Source organism: Cetorhinus maximus, chromosome 1 (assembly GCF_964194155.1).
Source record: "Cetorhinus maximus chromosome 1, sCetMax3.hap1.1, whole genome shotgun sequence".
Lineage (NCBI taxonomy): Eukaryota > Metazoa > Chordata > Chondrichthyes > Lamniformes > Cetorhinidae > Cetorhinus > Cetorhinus maximus.
In genome coordinates this window covers 38,331,296-38,348,439 of record NC_135879.1, presented here as the reverse complement: position 1 = coordinate 38,348,439, position 17,144 = coordinate 38,331,296, and the positions used below count along the sequence as shown (strand labels likewise).

General features: G+C 42.8%; 1 protein-coding gene across 1 annotated transcript in view; it reads right to left on the bottom strand.

Annotated features, from left to right (window-relative positions):
• The window catches only part of nudt6 (nudix (nucleoside diphosphate linked moiety X)-type motif 6), a 127,713-nt gene that overhangs the window by 104,209 nt on the left and 6,360 nt on the right, over nt 1-17,144 (bottom strand). The window contains exon 2 of the mRNA XM_078539914.1: nt 10,572-10,775. Within this exon, the coding sequence (XP_078396040.1) occupies nt 10,572-10,775 (204 nt within the window). The remainder of the gene's footprint in view (nt 1-10,571; nt 10,776-17,144) is intronic.

Below are 17,144 nucleotides of genomic sequence, written 5' to 3'. Positions count from 1 at the left end.
TAAGTTCCCAAAAATCTTTGAGATTACTTTGCAAAGTTAAAGTTGATCATAGACAAGGGAGCCACCATCAGTACTATTTTAAAACCATTAATACTAAAAAAGAGACAAACTCATAAAAATGAAGAGATTTGGTATATACATCATGAGTTACTTTTTTTCATCATAAACCAATATAGATTGACAGTTGGTTTATAAATCTCATTAGCAGTTTATTTAATTTCTAACAGGTTAGGTCTCTTTATGAAAACTATATTGCAGCATCTGAAAATGCCTTACAAAAAGCCTTTAAAAAGTCCTACCTATTATTGCCACGTTGTTTTGCAGCTTAGTTTAAGTTCATAGTGACAGTGATTGGGATAACATCTGCTGGAGCGTTGCGCGTTTTGCAATTTCCAAAGGTTTCAGGAAAGGTTTCAGTTGAGAGCAGGCCAGACCATTTATTTTCATTACAAATACAGCAGATAAAACTGTGCTGCACGTTCTGCATCAGGAAGTAGTTTTTCTCATTAGGGAGAAAATAACGTGAAAAACTACTTCCTGATCATGTTAGCCTGATCGTAAGGGAGAATAAGAAATATAGCGAATCGATTTGCAAAAAGCTGGGTATCATTATTCCTGTGTCCCCATCACTAATCCAGTCACCTCTGGCTGGAAATCAGGCATTAATAATCTATTTGATACTGATTCCAAAACTGTTCTCCCACAGGAAAATTATTTTTCAATGTTTGAATCGGGAAACTTCAGCTTTATGAGTTTTGTGAAATGATCTGTAAATGCAATTGGTGGTCCACACTCTGCAATAGCTTGGCAAAAAAGGTACTTCAGCATTTGTAATCTTCTGCCTTAAAGTTTGCTGAGTTGGATCAAAAATACTCGTTATCGGCTGTTGCATTTTCAAAGCTGTAGCCAACTCACATGTGAATCGTGGAGTGCTGCAAGGATCAGTGCTGGGGCCTCAGCTATTTAAAATCTATCTTAATGACTTAGATGAAGAGACAGAGAATAATGTATTTAAGTTTGCTGATGATGCAAAGCTAGGTAGAAAGGTAAACTGTGGGGTAGACACAGAGAGGCTGCAAGGAGACAGGTTAATTGAGTGGGCAACAAGATGGCAGATGGATCAAATTTGGGGAAGTATGAAATTATTCACTTTGGTCGTAAGAATAGAAAAGCAGAATAATTTTTAAAAGGTGTGAGACTTGTAAATCTTGATGTTCAGGGTCTTGGGTGTGCTCATAAAAGGAATGCAGGAATTTAGTGTGCAGCGCAGCAAGCAATTAGGAAAGCAAATAGCATGCTGACCTTTATTGCAAGGGGTTTGGAGTGCAAGAATAAAGAAGTCTTGCTACAATTGTACAGGACTTTGGTGAGACCACATCTGGAATACTGTGTGCAGTTTTGATCTCCATTTTTGAGGGAGGATATACTTGCATTGGTCCCTGGGATGAAAAGGTTGTCCTATGATGATAGGCTGAGTAATTGGGCTTATATCTCTGGAGTTTAGAAGAATGAGAGGTGAGCAGATTGAAACATACAAGATTCTGAAGGGGTTTGATAGGGTAGGCACTGAGAGATTGTTTCTGCTAGTCAGGGAATCTAAAACAGTTTCAGGATAAGGGGCCTATCATTTAGGACTGAAATGAGGAGAAATTACTTCATTCAAAGGGATGTGAACCTTTGGAATTCTCTACCCCAGAGGGTTGTGGATGCTCCATCACAGAATACATTTAAGGCTGGGATTGACAGCATTTTGGTCTCTCGGGGAATCAAGGGAAAGGAGGAACATGTGTGAAAATGGAGTTGAAGCCCAAGATCAGCCATGATCAGATTGAATGGCGGAGCAGGCTTGACGGGCTGTATGTCTGCTCTTGCTCCTTTCTCTTGTGTTCTTGTACATGCTTGTATGTTTACAGATACTTTTTGAGGCTGACTGTGCTTGCACATGAACAGGGGAGAGACCTCATCTTGAGTGAAACACAGCCAGAGTGAGTGTGGGTATTGGCAATTTGGTGCACAGTGGGAATTCGGTGCATAGGGGAAGAGGTGCTCTTTGCATTTTTTCTTTGCTATCCAACTTCTTAAATCTTCAGAGAGTGATCTTACCCTGCTGCAGCATTAGAGGCTACAAGGGAAAGGAATGACTGGTAAGTAGTAGGTAAGGTCGGGTAAATATTTACTACTTTTATCGCTTATAGTTTAAGGTCTTTTTGTGGTTTACAGTTTGTATATTCTGTAGTAATGAGGATCAGGAAAGAAGGTCCCGAGAGTAATTGATTTAAGAGGTTTAATTTAAAGGGATAAGACGTGGCAGAAGAGCTCAAAGCCGTGGTGTGCTCTTCGTGCTCTATGTGGGAAGCCGGGAACATTTCCAGTGCCCGGGACCAGCATGTGTGCAGGAAGTGTGTCCAGCTGCAGCTCCTGGAAGCTCGGGTTTCAGAGCTGGAACGGCGGCTAGGGACACTGTGGAGCATCTGCGAGTCTGACAGCATCGTGGATAGCCCGTTTAGAGAGGTGGTCACATCGCAGATGAAGGGACTTGAGGAAAGAGGGGAATGGGTGACCACCAGGCAGTCCAAGAGAAACAGGCAGTAGTTCAGGAGTCCCCTGGGGTCCCACTCGCAAATCGGTATTCCATTTTGGAGGCTGATGAGGGCCCTGGTTCCTCCAGGGAGTGCAGACAGAGCCAAGCTTCTGGCACCACAAGCAGCCTGTCTGTACAGGAGGGGAGGAAGAGAGGAAGTGCAATAGTAATAGGGGATTCTATAGTCAGGGGAACAGATTGGCGCGACTGTGGCCATCAATGTGACTCCAGGATGGTGTGTTGCCTCCGCGGTGCCAGGGTCCCTGAACGGCTGCAGGGCATCCTTAAGGGGGAGGGGTGATAAGGCAGAGGTCATGGTACATGTTGGTTCCAATGACCTCTCGGGTTGTAATCTCTGGATTACTCCCAGTGCCACGTGCTAGCGAGCTCAGAAATAGGAGAATAGCGCAGATGAATACGTGGCTTAAGAGTTGGTGCAGGAGGGAGGGTTTTAGATTCCTGGATCACTGGGACCATTTCTAGGGAAGGTGGGACCTGTACAAGCGGGATGGTCTACATCTGAACCAGAGTGGGACTAACATCATTGCAGGCGGGTTTGCTAATGCTGTTGGGAGGAATTTAAACTAATTCGGCAGAGGGAGGGGACACAGAATGTTAGCAGAATAGGGACACATCATAATACAGCAAAACAATCAAGTCAGAGGGAGTACAGCTGCATTAAGTTTCAAGGGAGTAAGGCAAGGCTGGACGGCCTCTACTTTAATACCAGGAGTATTACAGGAAAAACGGATGAGTTAAGGGTGAGGATTGACATGTGGAATTGTGATATAGTAGCCATCACTGAGACGTGGGTGAGCAAGGAGCAGGATTAGCAGCTCAACATTCCGGGATATAGAATCTTCAGGCGAGACTGGGGAGAGGGTAAAAGAGGAGGAGGCGTTGCATTATTAGTTAAGGAGTCAGTTACTGCAGTAAGGAGAGATGATATCTTGGAGGGGGCATCAAATGAAGATTTGTGGGTAGAGTTTAGGAATAAAAAAGGGGCATCCACATTGTTAGGTGTTTATTATGGACCCCCAGATAGTCATTGGGAAATTGAGGAGCAAATATGTGCACAATTTGTGGAGGTGTGTAAAAGCAATTACAATAGGGTAATTATATTAGGTGATTTCAACTTTCCCAACATTAATTGGGATAGACACAGTGTTAAGGGCTTGGATGGAGTGGATTTCTTGAAATGTGTACAGGAGAACTTTTTAGGTCAATATGTAGAGGGTCCAACAAGGGACGACGCAGTGCTGGACCTAATTCTGGGGAATGAAGCCGGACAGGTGGCTGAGGTGGTGGTGGGGGAGCATTTTAGTGATAGCGACCACAACATGGTCCAATTTAAGCTTGTTATGGACAAAGAAATAGGCAAGTTGCAAAGATATGTTTTGGATTGGGGGAGAGTGGATTTTAGTAAAATAAGGCAGGATCTGGCCAAGGTAGACTGGGAACAGCTACTTGTGGGGAAATCTACAGAGGAGCAGTGGGGGACGTTCAAAAAGGAAATGGGGAGGGTACAGGCTCAACATGTTCCCTCTAGGGTGATAGGAAGGAGTAACAAGCCCAGAGAACCATGGATGACCAGAAATATTCAGGATATGATGAGAAGGAAAAGAGAGACTTTTTGCAGGTACAAGGGAAGCAAATCAGCAGAGGCGTTAGTGGAGTACAGAAAGTGCAGGGTGGAGCTTAAGAAAGCAATTAGGAGAGCAAAGAGGGGATATGAGAAAGCTCTGGCTGGTAAAAGTAGGGAAAATCCCAAGATATTCTATAAGTATATCAATGGGAAGAGGATTAGCAGGGAAAGAGTAGAGCTCATTAGGGACCCAGGGGGCAATCTATGGGTGGAGCCAGAGGACATCGCTAGAATGTTGAACGAATATTCACATCCGTCTTCACCCAAGAGAATGAGGATGAATGTATCAAACCCGGGGAGAGAGACTGCGAGGTTCTTAAGCAAATTGATATCGGGAGTGACAAGGTATTGGAGGTTAGCAGGCTTAAAAGTGGACAAATCTCCAGGTCCAGATGATTTGTGTCCCAGACTGCTGAGGGAAGCAAGGGAGGTGATCGCAGGGGCTCTGACCCAAATTTTTAATTCCTCTCCGGCCACAGGGGAGGTGCCAGAGGACTGGAGAATAGCTAATGTGGTTCCGTTATTTAAGAAGGGTTGTAGAGAGAAGCCAGGGAACTGCAGGCCAGTGAGTCTCACATCAGTGGTAGGGAAACTATTGGAGAAAATTCTGAAGGAGAGAATCTATCTCCACTTGGAGAGGCAAGGTTTGATCAGGGATAGTCAGCATGGCTTTGTCAGAGGGAGGTCAAGCCTAACAAATTTGACTGAATTTTTTGAGGAGGTGACCAGGTGTGTAGATGAGGGTAGTGCAGTTGATGTAGTTTATATGGATTTCAGCAAAGCCTTTGACAAGGTCCCACATGGGAAACTTATAAAGAAGGCAAATGCACATGGGATACAGGGTAATTTGATAAGGTGGATTCAAAATTGGCTTAGTTGTAGAAGACAGAGGGTGATGACAGAAGGATGCCTTAGTGACTGGAAGCCAGTGTCCAGTGGCGTACCACAGGGATCTGTGCTGGGTCCCCTATTGTTTGTCATTGATATAAACAACATAGATGACTATGTGGAGGGTAGGATTAGTAAGTTTGCGGTTGACACAAAGATTGGCCGAATGGTTAACAGTGAGGTTGAGTGTCTTGGGCTACAGGAAGATCAAATGGGCAGATAAGAGGCAGATGGAATTTAACCCTGAAAAGTGTGAGGTGATACAATTTGGAAGGAGTAATTTGACAAGGAAGTATTCAATGAATGGCATGACACTAGGAAGTTCTGAGGAACAAAGGGACCTTGGCCTGTGTGTCCATAAATCTCTGAAGGCGGAGGGGCACGTTAGTGGGGTGGTGAAAAAGGCATATGGGACACTTGCCTTTATCAATCGAGGCACAGATTACAAAAATAGGGAGGTCATGTTGGAATTGTATAGAACCTTGGTGAGGCTACAGCTGGAGTACTGTGTTCAGTTCTGGTGACCACATTATAGGAAGGATGTGATTGCACTGGAGGGGGTGCAGAGGAGATTCACCAGGATGTTGCCTGGGATGAAACATTTAAGTTATGAAGAGAGGTTGAATAGACTTGGGTTGTTTTTGTTAGAGCAGAGAAGACTGAGGGGCGACCTGATTGAGGTGTACAAGATTATGAGGGGCATGGACAGGGTGGATAGGGAGCAGCTGTTCCCTTTAGTTGAAGGGTTAGTCACGAGGGGACAGAAGCTCAAGGTGAGGGGCAGGAGGTTTATGGGGGATGTGAGGAAAAACTTTTTTACCCAGAGGGTGGTGACGGTCTGGAATGCGCTGCCTGGGAGGGTGGTGGAGGCGGGTTGCCTCACATCCTTTAAAAAGTACCTGGATAAGCACTTGGCATGTCATAACATTCAAGGCTATGGGCCAAGTGCTGGTAAATGGGATTAGGTAGGTAGGTCACGTGTCGGTGCAGACTCGATGGGCTGAAGGGCCTCTTCTGCACCGTGTGATTCTGTGATTGTTCCAGAATTACCAATGCTGATGTTGTCAGAACAAATATAACAACATGAATGTTCACCTGAAAGTCTTCTGTTTTTGACTGTTTCAGACATTTGTATCTATAGAGGCGGTTTACTTTGGTTTTCCTTTTCTGACATGACATGTGAATCACTCCAGTGGAAAAAAAAATTCTGAGATTTGAGAGTTCTATTGCGAGATCATTCCCCCGGCTCCCAACTCTGACTTGGAAACCTTCAACTCTAACATGCCCCCAATAACAATTGCAACCAAGAGAGTCTTGATCTCAAGATCCTGATCCACCCACCCTCCTGATCTGATTTCAACTGGATTTCAACTTGGAAACTCTCAAACCTGCCCCCTCCTATCTGATCTTCACTCCAACCCGGTGATCCCTGATCCTGATGCAATGGTCCCAATCCCTCTCCCCAGCACCCATTTCTGACTTCAACCATCCAACTTCATTATTTTATAATCTTTGATCAAATTGCCCCTGGATCCACACTTCATTAAGTATATAACTTTTTTAAGCCTTTTGGCTAAGTAATTTTAAACTGGGAATCAATCTTGTAGTTTTCCATATCCTGTGAGGGGGCTGACATTGGCCACAGTGGGTCTGACTTTAACTCTACATTAGTTGGTGAGCTTTGAATGAGTTAAAATCTTGCCCAATATTTAATGATGTCTAACAAAGGTCTTGCACAAGGGCAAAATTATGGCTGCAAAATTTGGCCCCATAGAGCACCTGGTTTCAGTGATAGGGGAGTCTGGAGGTATGAAAAAGGGGGGAAGGGTCCCTTCTGATGATGCCTGGCACAGCTGGAATTGGAAGGGTGATTGTGAAGGCTTCCAGTGGGTGTGTGCACTGGAAGCATGCAGAGTGAGCAGATTATGAAGTCAATCAGCATTTAACACTGATTTGGCCCCCATCCTCTCTTAATGCCCTCCCTTAAACATACATGGCTGAACATGCATTCAGCTGCACAAGGGACACCCCACTAGTGCTGTTTAAAGGGATAACCATGCAACTTTCAGATGAGGTGCTTTTGACTTTCTGCTGTCACTGCAGAAATTGTGGAACTGTGTGTATTATATCGTTGGAGGTGTTCGCGGAAGTTCTTTGAGTCAGAAGTGAATGGTGCTGGACCTTTGCAAAAACTTGAGTGCATCTTGAAGGCCTCTTGAGCAGCAATCTTGATCTCAGTCACTGGGGATTATAGATGTAGTTCCTCTTGGGCTGCAGCATGACAGGGAGATAGAGCAAAGGCAGCAGAGAGGAGAAGCTGTGCAAAGAGGGAGGAGAAGATATCTCTCAAGAAAATGTTCTCCCGACCTCAGGTATTCAGAGAGCACTTCTTCTACCTCCACCTCAGCCAGGAGCAGTGTCTAGGGCAGCTATGCTTCACAGAAATTTGCCACCTTCTCAAATCAGACCTGCAGCTGTACAGCAGGCAAGGATGGCAATGTCCATGGTTGTCAACATTGTTTGAAAATTGAGGTGCTGCCAGACAGGAACCAATACAGGTGAGCGAGCACAAAGCTGATGGGTGAAAAGGCCATGGTGTAAGTTAATGTTTACAGGAGGTAGGCAGGAAAGTGGAATTAAATGCCCCAAACAGAGCAGCCATGATCTTATTGAATGGTGGAGCAGGCTTGAGGGGCCAAATGGGCTACTCCTGCTCCTATATCTTATGTTAGGACATTGACAGCAAATTTTTGAATGACTACAAGTTTATGCAGAGTGGAAAATGGGAGGCTGCTAGGTGAACAGTGGGATAGTGGAGTCTAGAGGTAACAAAGGCATGGGTGAGGGAATCAGCAACAGATGAGCTGGGGCAAGCTGAAGTCAGGCGGTTGATGGAAGTGGAAGTAGGCAGTCTTGATAATGGAGTGGATATGTAATTGGAAGCTCACCTTGCGGTCAAAATCGATACCAAGCTTGTGAGTGATCTGGTTCAAACTGTTGCCCGGGAGAGGGAAGGAGTCACTGGTTTGGAAATGGAGTTTGTAGTGAATCCAATGACAATGGTTTCGCTCTTCCAAATATTTAGCAAGAAGAAATTTCTGCTCATCCAATATTGTTGTTGGAGGCGAGGATGGAGGAGGCAGGGGACAGGGGTTTAAAAAGATGGGTTTACATTTTGTACTGGAAGTCAGAGGTTATCTTTTCATTTCAGAGGTGATCCTGGAATCGTAAGCAGTTTCAACAGAGGTGAACACAACTTGGTAGTGCTTTATGTGGTCCCCACCAGATTATGGAATGAATAGTTAAACTATTTGTTCACCATAGATGTTTAAGTCTGCATCCCTTGGATTTAAGTGAGTGGAGATGAGTGCCATACCAGGGGAATGACCAAGGTAAAAGTGAGTGTGATGGCTTTAATGGGGACAATGGCATCAAAGATGAAGGTGGGGATGTGACTGTGCAGATTAGTACCTGTAGATATGTTGTGGTGAATTGAGTGCCAAGGGCATGATAGCGAGAATTTGAAAGTGTAGTTATAAGTGACTTTGGGGAGAGTTTTTTCTAAGATTGGAGTTCATAGGTGATGTTTGTTCTTTGGCATCTCACCCAAATAGATATGACTAATGTGTTATCTTTGACAACAAGTATCTGCGAGACCGCAAGAGGCAGCTTCTCAGCCAAGCTGATCCTGCCTGTCATGAAAATATAATAATTTTCATAATATTATTGTGATTTATTGTAAAAGTGGGTTAACATTTTCTCTGTGTGTATGTGAGTGTGTGTGGGATTTAATTGAATTGGAGACAGCTGGTCTGGAGGCTTTGAGTTATCAACAAGAAGCTAGGTTTGAAATGCTAAATACATAAACATGGCTGAAGTTTTAGAATGTGAGGTGTGAGGAAAATTTGCATTTATAGATAAATTAGGTTAGTTTGAATATCAAAGAGATGGCAAGACGTTACACCTAGCCAGAAGAAGCTAAGCCAAACAGTGTGTTTATTTTTCCCAAAGGTTACTGATAAAATTAGTACTATGAAAAGATTTGTATTATGAGAAAAGTAAAGTTGCAAAACCATATGGGAACAATGGAATTTGCATTAAGAAGGGAGAAACATGTATAAAGGAGATGAGACTATGTGTCAGAAAATAAGTCATTCTAAGATCTAACACAAGAAAAACCTCCAACCTCTGTGTATCAGGTTGCTGTCTACAGGAACCAAAGTTGATAAAACTCACTTTGAAATTCACTGTCCAGGGTATTGTGTTGCTTTGCGTGGGTCTGCTTAAATCTATTTGTTTTTACTGTTGCCTTAACGAAGGTGTAACTGGGAGTGAGATTAATTAAGGGTCTTAGGAGTTATTATATTAGTAATGTGTAGACCCATGTATATGCTTGAAATTTTTTCTTTTGTTAATAAATGTTTAATTTAGTTTTCTAAAAACCTCTGAAGTCATGGTAGTCTTATTACTTCTAAATTCAGGGCACGCATCTTGTAACAAAATATAAATTGCAAAACAGTTGTGACCTCATGATCAAGTTTCTCTCATGGATTTGATCTGCCTGGTATACATCATCTACCATGTTATAACACTGCCATCACTGACATCCATATGCATTCATTTCCAACAGCTAGATAGTGATCTAGAGTGGGGACATTGACTGATTTCCCAATCCATAATCCAGGGAACATTGGAACCATTTGCAGTGTTTCAACTGCAGCCCTGTTGAATTAAATGCATTTTGGAGATCAGAGCTGGGGCCTCCCTGGGCTGTTGGATCAGATAAACTTGTAGAGCTACTGGGGAACACCATAAATTTTTAAATGCATCGAAGAGAGGATAAACATGATGTAGCTTTTTAGAACGTATAGATATAGTTCTCTAGGTAGACTGCACCATTCGTACTACTTCCAGTATACCAAAAGACAAGAGAGACATTGAAGTCCCGAAGGCAATACAAAGAAGAGCTACATGGCTGAACCATAAGATCAGGGAACTAAGTTATGAGGAAGGCCTGTTGAAACTTGGGCTATTCAATCTTCAAAGAAGGTGATTGAGAGAACTTCACGGAGCCTACCAGTCAAAAATAAATAACACAGAGTAGACAGTATAAATCTGGAATGATATTTCAAATAAAATTTTAAGAATAGGACAAGGAGGCACAAGTTCAAACTGAAGGAAGGCACGCTTAGAAGTGATCTCAGGAAGCAGTTTTCAAACAGTGATCAACACATGGAATTGATTTCCAGGCAAGGTAGTGGGAGCAAAAGTCCTAGAATAATTTAAGATACAGTCTGATTCTGTGATAGGACTGTAGATTGATTTTGGCCAGAGGAGTGGTTTTCTTCAGCATTGCTTATTTATGGGTTTCATGATCATTATGATTTCCTAAATAAAAAAAGAATTGAAATAATAGTCACACTAAACGACGGATAGAGATTGAAAGTTTTTGCTCACCTGCCACTCCTACTTGATGTGTGGCATATGCAGGAAGCCTGCTTTCCCCCTTAGCTAACCACAGTGCCAGTGTGGAATGGTCCTTTTCTGCATGATGAAAGGTGAACCCTTGAGCAGCTGCTGCAGCTATAAATCTGCTCTGGAGAATAGGAACATGCAGCCAGACTGCCACCTTGTCTTCTGCTTTCCAGTACTTTATAGCATCTGTAAATTAAATAGAATGTGTTATATCCTATTTAATGACATGCATTGCAGACATTTTTCATTGCACTATTCTGTCTGTTATATTAGTTATCATAGATTGACAATTGGGAAAAGAGATATAAAGACTACTGTAAAACAACTCTGAAACAGCTATGTAAACTTTCATAAGTAGGAACAACTAACTTGCCAAACATAAGAAAGCATTTTGCTAACCATCAATGAAGGCACATCCTACTTTGAGGCCTGTTGCATTGAAATGCCAGTTGTGGAAGTTTCTTTTTTAAAAAAAAAATCAAGATTCCCAATCTGGTGTATCTGGAATCGACTGTTCACTCTGGGGATGTTTATTCTGAGCAGAGATAAGTCCTAACTGTAATCAAAGAGCTCAATGTAAACATTTGATGATATTCTGGCTGTTTTCTTCAATACTGAAGGGTGTATGACAATTGGTTATTATATCAGTGCCTCCCGCACAATTGTTACCCACCTTCAGATGGAACAAAACTTTGAAAATGCACATAAAGCGTGTATTTATTCAAGTATTATAGCAACGGAATCTGTACTAATAGTTCAGAAATGTTTTATTTAGATATATTAAGCATATTTTTGTGTAATTGTGTATTTTGGGAAAAGAAGCCACTTTTCAGTTTTATCATCCATTTTAAACATGAACAGTCCCATGTCAGAGATACTGTAACCAGCTGCAAAGGATAGCTTTCTACGCTTTGCCCAAACAATGGCCTAGATCTTCTGATTAGCAGCAATGTGGGTTGTTCCTGCCCGTGAATTTTTAACCGACCAAATGTTACTGCCCATTTCTTCTGGGATTTTCCAATCCCGCCTGCAGCAGAATTGGGCAGCACAGCATCTCCCGGGTAAATCCAGCGATAGTAGTAGAGTTGGGGAGCGACAGTAGTAGAGTTGGGGAGGGAAAGAGAGGGCAGGCTCCTCTTTATGGCACAAGCTGTCGTATTCAGGTAAGTTTTTAAAGGTTCAAGTCATCTAATAAATGAGTGTGGGTTACTGAATGGATGAGTGAATGGGTGAGTGAATGAATGGGTAGGTGGGTAGGTAGACAGGTGAGTAAGGCGGTGAGGTGGGTGATGTGGTGAGGTTGATACATTTATGAGTAAATGAGGTTGGTAATTGGGGAGAGGTGCATAGATAGGCGAGGTGGGTAGATGGATGAGTGAGTGAGGTGGATAGGTGGGTGAGGTGGTTAGGTGGGTGAGGTGTTAGTTGGCTCAGGGGTGCCGTCGGGTGTTTGGGGGTAGTTGGATCATTCGGGGAGGTAGTAGGGTGGTTGGGGAGTTAGTTGAGTGTGTCAGGGAATAGTTGGTTGGGCCAGGCGAATAGTCGGGCTGGGTTGGAGGGGATAGCCGCATCGGGGGGTTAGTCGGGTTACCATGGGGTTAGTCAAGTGGTCGGGGGTAGTCCAGCCAGGTCAGTTTGGGGGTAGTTGGCTTGCTGGTGGGGGTAGTTGGGGGACAGGTGTAGTTGGGTTAGGTTGGGGGGGTGGTCGGGTCAAGGGGATGATATGATTATCTACCTTCCCCTTAAATGTGTTTATATTATTCTCCCCAACTACTCCCAGTGGTAGTGAGTTCTACTATCTCTCACCACTATCTGGGCAAAGAATTTCTTAGGAATTCCCTATTTGATTTTTTGGTGTCTATCCTATATTGATGGTTTTGTTCTTCCCCATGAGTGGAAACGATCTCTCTGTAAACATTCTATCAAAGCCTTTCATAATTTTAAAGACCTCAATGAGATCACCCCTTACTTAGCCTTTTCTTTTCAAGAGCGTCAGCCTCTGAAAAGCTTCCCTACTGTATCAGTGTAATAATACCGTTGTGGTCTCCCCAGACTCTTATATTTGTGCTGAATAGTGGGCATATCATTAGCGCAAGGAAGGGGTTAAGACTTCCCGAATTTATTTCTCACAGGACCCTTACAAGCAGGAGAGGAAGGACACTTTAATTTTACTAGTGAATGAGAGCTAAGAGGTGAAAAGGCAGGATGCCAGCTCAATGTGCCAACTACACCCGGAAAAAAAAGACATAACATAACTTCAGCAAAAGTCTCAAAAAAAGAGTTGAATGAATTTTGAGGGAAACTAACAATTAACTTTTACTGAAAATGCACTCAATTCATTTTACAATAGTTTTACCATAATTAGGTTGAGTTCTACCTATTTTATCATTGGAACCAACATCATTACAAGTGATGAACTGAATCACAAGTTGGATGTTAGAATCAGGTGCGTACAAACAAAACCAATAACATCAGTTGAAGCAAATAAGTCAGAACATATATGGAGCTGTATTTCTCCACTTCTGCTAATTGCAGCCAAAAAAATAGAAATTAGTATAAAGCAAGGAACACCACTTTAATTTGACATTCAGCTTATCATAGTTGGTAAATGGAAGAATATATCTCAGTAGTCTCAGTAAGTGTCAGCTTGCACGTCAGTTAGTCCCAACTGAGTCAGAAGGTAAAGATTTCAAGATTCACTCCAGGATTTAATTTAGGCTGACATTATAGTGCAGTTCTGAGGGAAAGCTGCATTGTCAGAGTTTGGGGGATATTCCAGAGATATTTGTGAGACGTTGTTTGCATGAGATGTTAAGGCAGACTGTAGGGAGGACGAGCGAACTGACCACAGCACCGTGGTACAGAGCGCCATTCAATGGGGGGGAGAACAGAGAAATGTCATAGTAATAGGGGATAGCATAGTTAGGGGAAGAGATACTGTTCTCTGCAGCAAAGACAGAGAGTCTTGAAGGCTGTGTTGCCTACCTGGTGCCAAGGTTAAAGACATCTCTTCTGGGTAGGAGACGAACTTGGAGTGGGAGGGGAATGATTCAGATGTCGTGGTCCACATAGGTACCAACAATATAGGTAGGACTAGGAAAGAGGTTCTGATGAGGGACTACGAGCAGCTCAGAGCTAAATTAAAATACAGAACCACAAAGGTAATGACCTCTGGATTACTACCTGAGCCACGTGCAAATTGGCGTAGGGTAAATAAAATTAGAGAGGTAAAGGATTGAGGCTCAAAGATTGGTGTGAGAAAAATGGGTTCTGATTCATGGGGCACTGGTAGCAGTACTGGGGAAGGAGAGCGCTGTTCCAATTGGATGGGCTTAATCTGAACCACACTGGGGCCCGTGTCCAATCGTATAACTAGGGTTGTAGATAAGGAGTTTAAACTAATTAGAGGGGGGAGGGTTCAATTGAAGGGAAGATTAAAAAACTCTATAAAGAAACGAGAGAGCAGAGGTGCAGGGTAGTGAACAGGTGAACGATAATCAAAGTGTGACAGGAAGGGGCAGAAAATATAAGCAGAAGAGTGCAGCCGAAATTAGAACCACAATGAGTAACAATGGTAAAAAGTCGAAGCTTAAGGCTCTTTATCTGAATGCACACAGCATTTGTAACAAAGTAGATGAGTTGATGGAACAAATAGAAATAAATGGATATGACTTGATAGCTATTACAGAGACATGGTTGCAGGGTGACCAGACTGGGAACTCAATGTTCGAGGGTATTCGACATTCTGGAAAAATAGGCAAAAAGGAAAAGGAGGTGGGGTAGCTTTGTTAATAAAGGAAGGTATCAGTGTGGTGGAGAATAGTGATACAGGTGCAATAAATTGTGATGTAGAATCAGTTTGGGTGGAAACAAGGAATAGCAAGGGGAAGAAGTCATGGGTGGGAGTCGCCTATTGGCCCCCGAAGAGTTGCCTCACTCTGTACAAAGTATAAATCGGGAAATAATGGAGGCGTGTAATAAGGGTGCTACAATTGTCATGGGTGATTTTAACATGCATATTGACTAGACAAATCAGATTAGCAGGGGTAACATGGAAGGCGAATTTGTAGAGTGCATCAGGAATTGTTTCTGAGAGCAATACATTGCAGAACCTACCCGTGAACAGGCTATTTTCAATCTAGTAACGGAGGTGGGATTAATAAGAGGTATCGTAGTTAAGGATCCTCTAGAGGGTAGCGATCACAACATGGTAGAATTTCAAATCCAGTTTGAGGGTGAGCAACTCTGGTCTCAAACCAGTGTCCTCAACCTAAATAAGAGCAATTAAAGAGGCATGAAGAAAGAATTGTCTAAAGTGGATCGGGAAAATAGGCTAAGGGGGAAGGTCAGTGGATGAGCAGTGGCAGACATTTAAGCAGATATTTCATAACGCTCAGCAAAAATTTATCCCAGTCAAAAAGAAAGACTCAATGAGAGGAATGAACCACCCGTGGTTAACAAAGGTGGTCAAGGAGAGTGTCCAATCAAAAACTAAGGCATACAAAGCGGCGAAAACTAGTGGTAGGCCAGAAGATTGGGAATTTTTCAAGAACCAGCAGCAAATGACTAAAAAGCTAATAAAGAGGGAGAAAATTGATTATGAAAGTAAATTGGCAAGAAATATAAAAACAAACAGCAAGAGCTTTTATGGGTATATAGAAAGAAAGAGAGTAGCTAAAGTGAGTGTGGGAGCCTTGGAAGATGCGACTGGAGAATTGATAATGGGGAACAGGGAAATGGCAGATAAGTTAAACCAATATTTTGCATTGGTCTTCATGGTGGAGGACACTATAAACCTTCCAAAGATATCAGATAAACATGGAACTAATGGGAAGAAAGGTCTTGTAACAATCTCTATCACAAGAGACAAAGTATTTGACAAACTAATGGGACTAAAGGCAGACAAGTCGCCAGGACCTGATGGTCTGCATCCAAGTGTTTTAAAGGAACTGGCTGCAGATATAGTGGAGGCATTGGTCGAAATATTCCAGAACTCACTAGATTCTGGGAGGGTCCCAGCGGATTGGAAAGCCGCTAATGTGATGCCCCTGTTCAAGAGAGGGAGACAAAAAGCAGGAAACTGTAGGCCAGTCGGCCTAACATCCGTCATTGGGAAACTGCTAGAGTCCATTATTAAGGAAGAATAGCAGGACATTTAGAGAAGCTTAACGCAATCAGAGTCAACATGATTTTGTGAAAGGGAAATCATTTTTGACAAATTTGCTCGGGTTCTTTGAGGATATAACAAGCATAGTTGATAAAGGGGAACCGGTAGATGTAGCGTATTTAGATTTCCAGAAGGCATTCGACAAGGTGCCACATAAAACGTTATTGCACAAGATAGGAGCTCACGGTATTGGGGATAACGTATTAGCATGAATTGAGGGTTGGTTAACACACAGAAGACCGAGAATCAGGATTAATGGGTCTTCTTCAGGTTGGGAAGACTTTAACTAGTGGAGTGCCACAAGGATCGGTCCTAGGGCCTCAATTATTTACTATCTCTATTAATGACTTGGAGGAGGGGGCAGAGTGTAATATATCCAAATTTGCTGATGATACAAAAATAGGTGGGAGGGCATGCTGTGATGAGGGCATAAAGACAAGTTGAGTGAGGGGGCAAAAACTTGGCAGATGGAGTTTAATGTAGGAAAATGTGAGGTCATGCACTTTGGTGGGAAAAGTCAAAAGGCAGACTATTATGTAAATGGAGAGAGACTCCAAAAAAGTGCAGCACGGGGGGATCTGGGTGTTCTTGTGCATGAAACACAAAAAGTTAGCATGCAGGTGCAGCAAGTAATTAAGAAGGCAAATTGAATTTTGACCTCTATTGCTAAGGAGTTGAAGTTTAAAAATAGGGAAGTCTTGTTACGACTGTACAGGGTATTGGTGAGGCTGCACCTGATGTACTGTGTACAGTTTTGGTCCCCGTATTTAAGAAATGATATACTGGTATTGGAGGCAGTTCAAAAGAGATTCACTAGGCTGATTCCTGGGACGAAGTGGCTGACTTATCAAGAACAGCTAAACAGGTTAGGTCTTTATTCATTAGAGTTTAGAAGAATGAGGGGTGATCTTATTGAAACGTTCAGAATTCTGAGGGGGCTTGACAGGGTAGATGTTGAGAAGATGTTTCCACTAGTAGGGGAATCTTGAACTAGGGGACATAGTTACAGAATAAGGGGAGTTACAGAATAAGGGGACACTCATTTAAAACTGAGATGCGAAGGAATTTCTTCTCTCAGAGGGTAGTGAATATCTGGAATTCTCTGCCCCAGAGAGTTGTGGAGGCTAGATCACTGGAAGTATTTAAAGAGGTAGATAGTTAGATTTTTGAAATAATCGGGGAGTTGAGGGCTATGAGGAGCTGGCACAAAAGAGAAGTTGAGGCCTGGGGCAGATCAGCCATGATCTTATTGAATGACGGGGTAGGCTTGAGAGGCCAAATGGCCTACTCCTGCTCCTATTTCTTATGTTCTTAAATCTGTTTGCCTGCTCAGGTGGATAGAAAAAATCCCATGGAGCTATTCAAAGATAATCAGGGGAGTTCTCCCA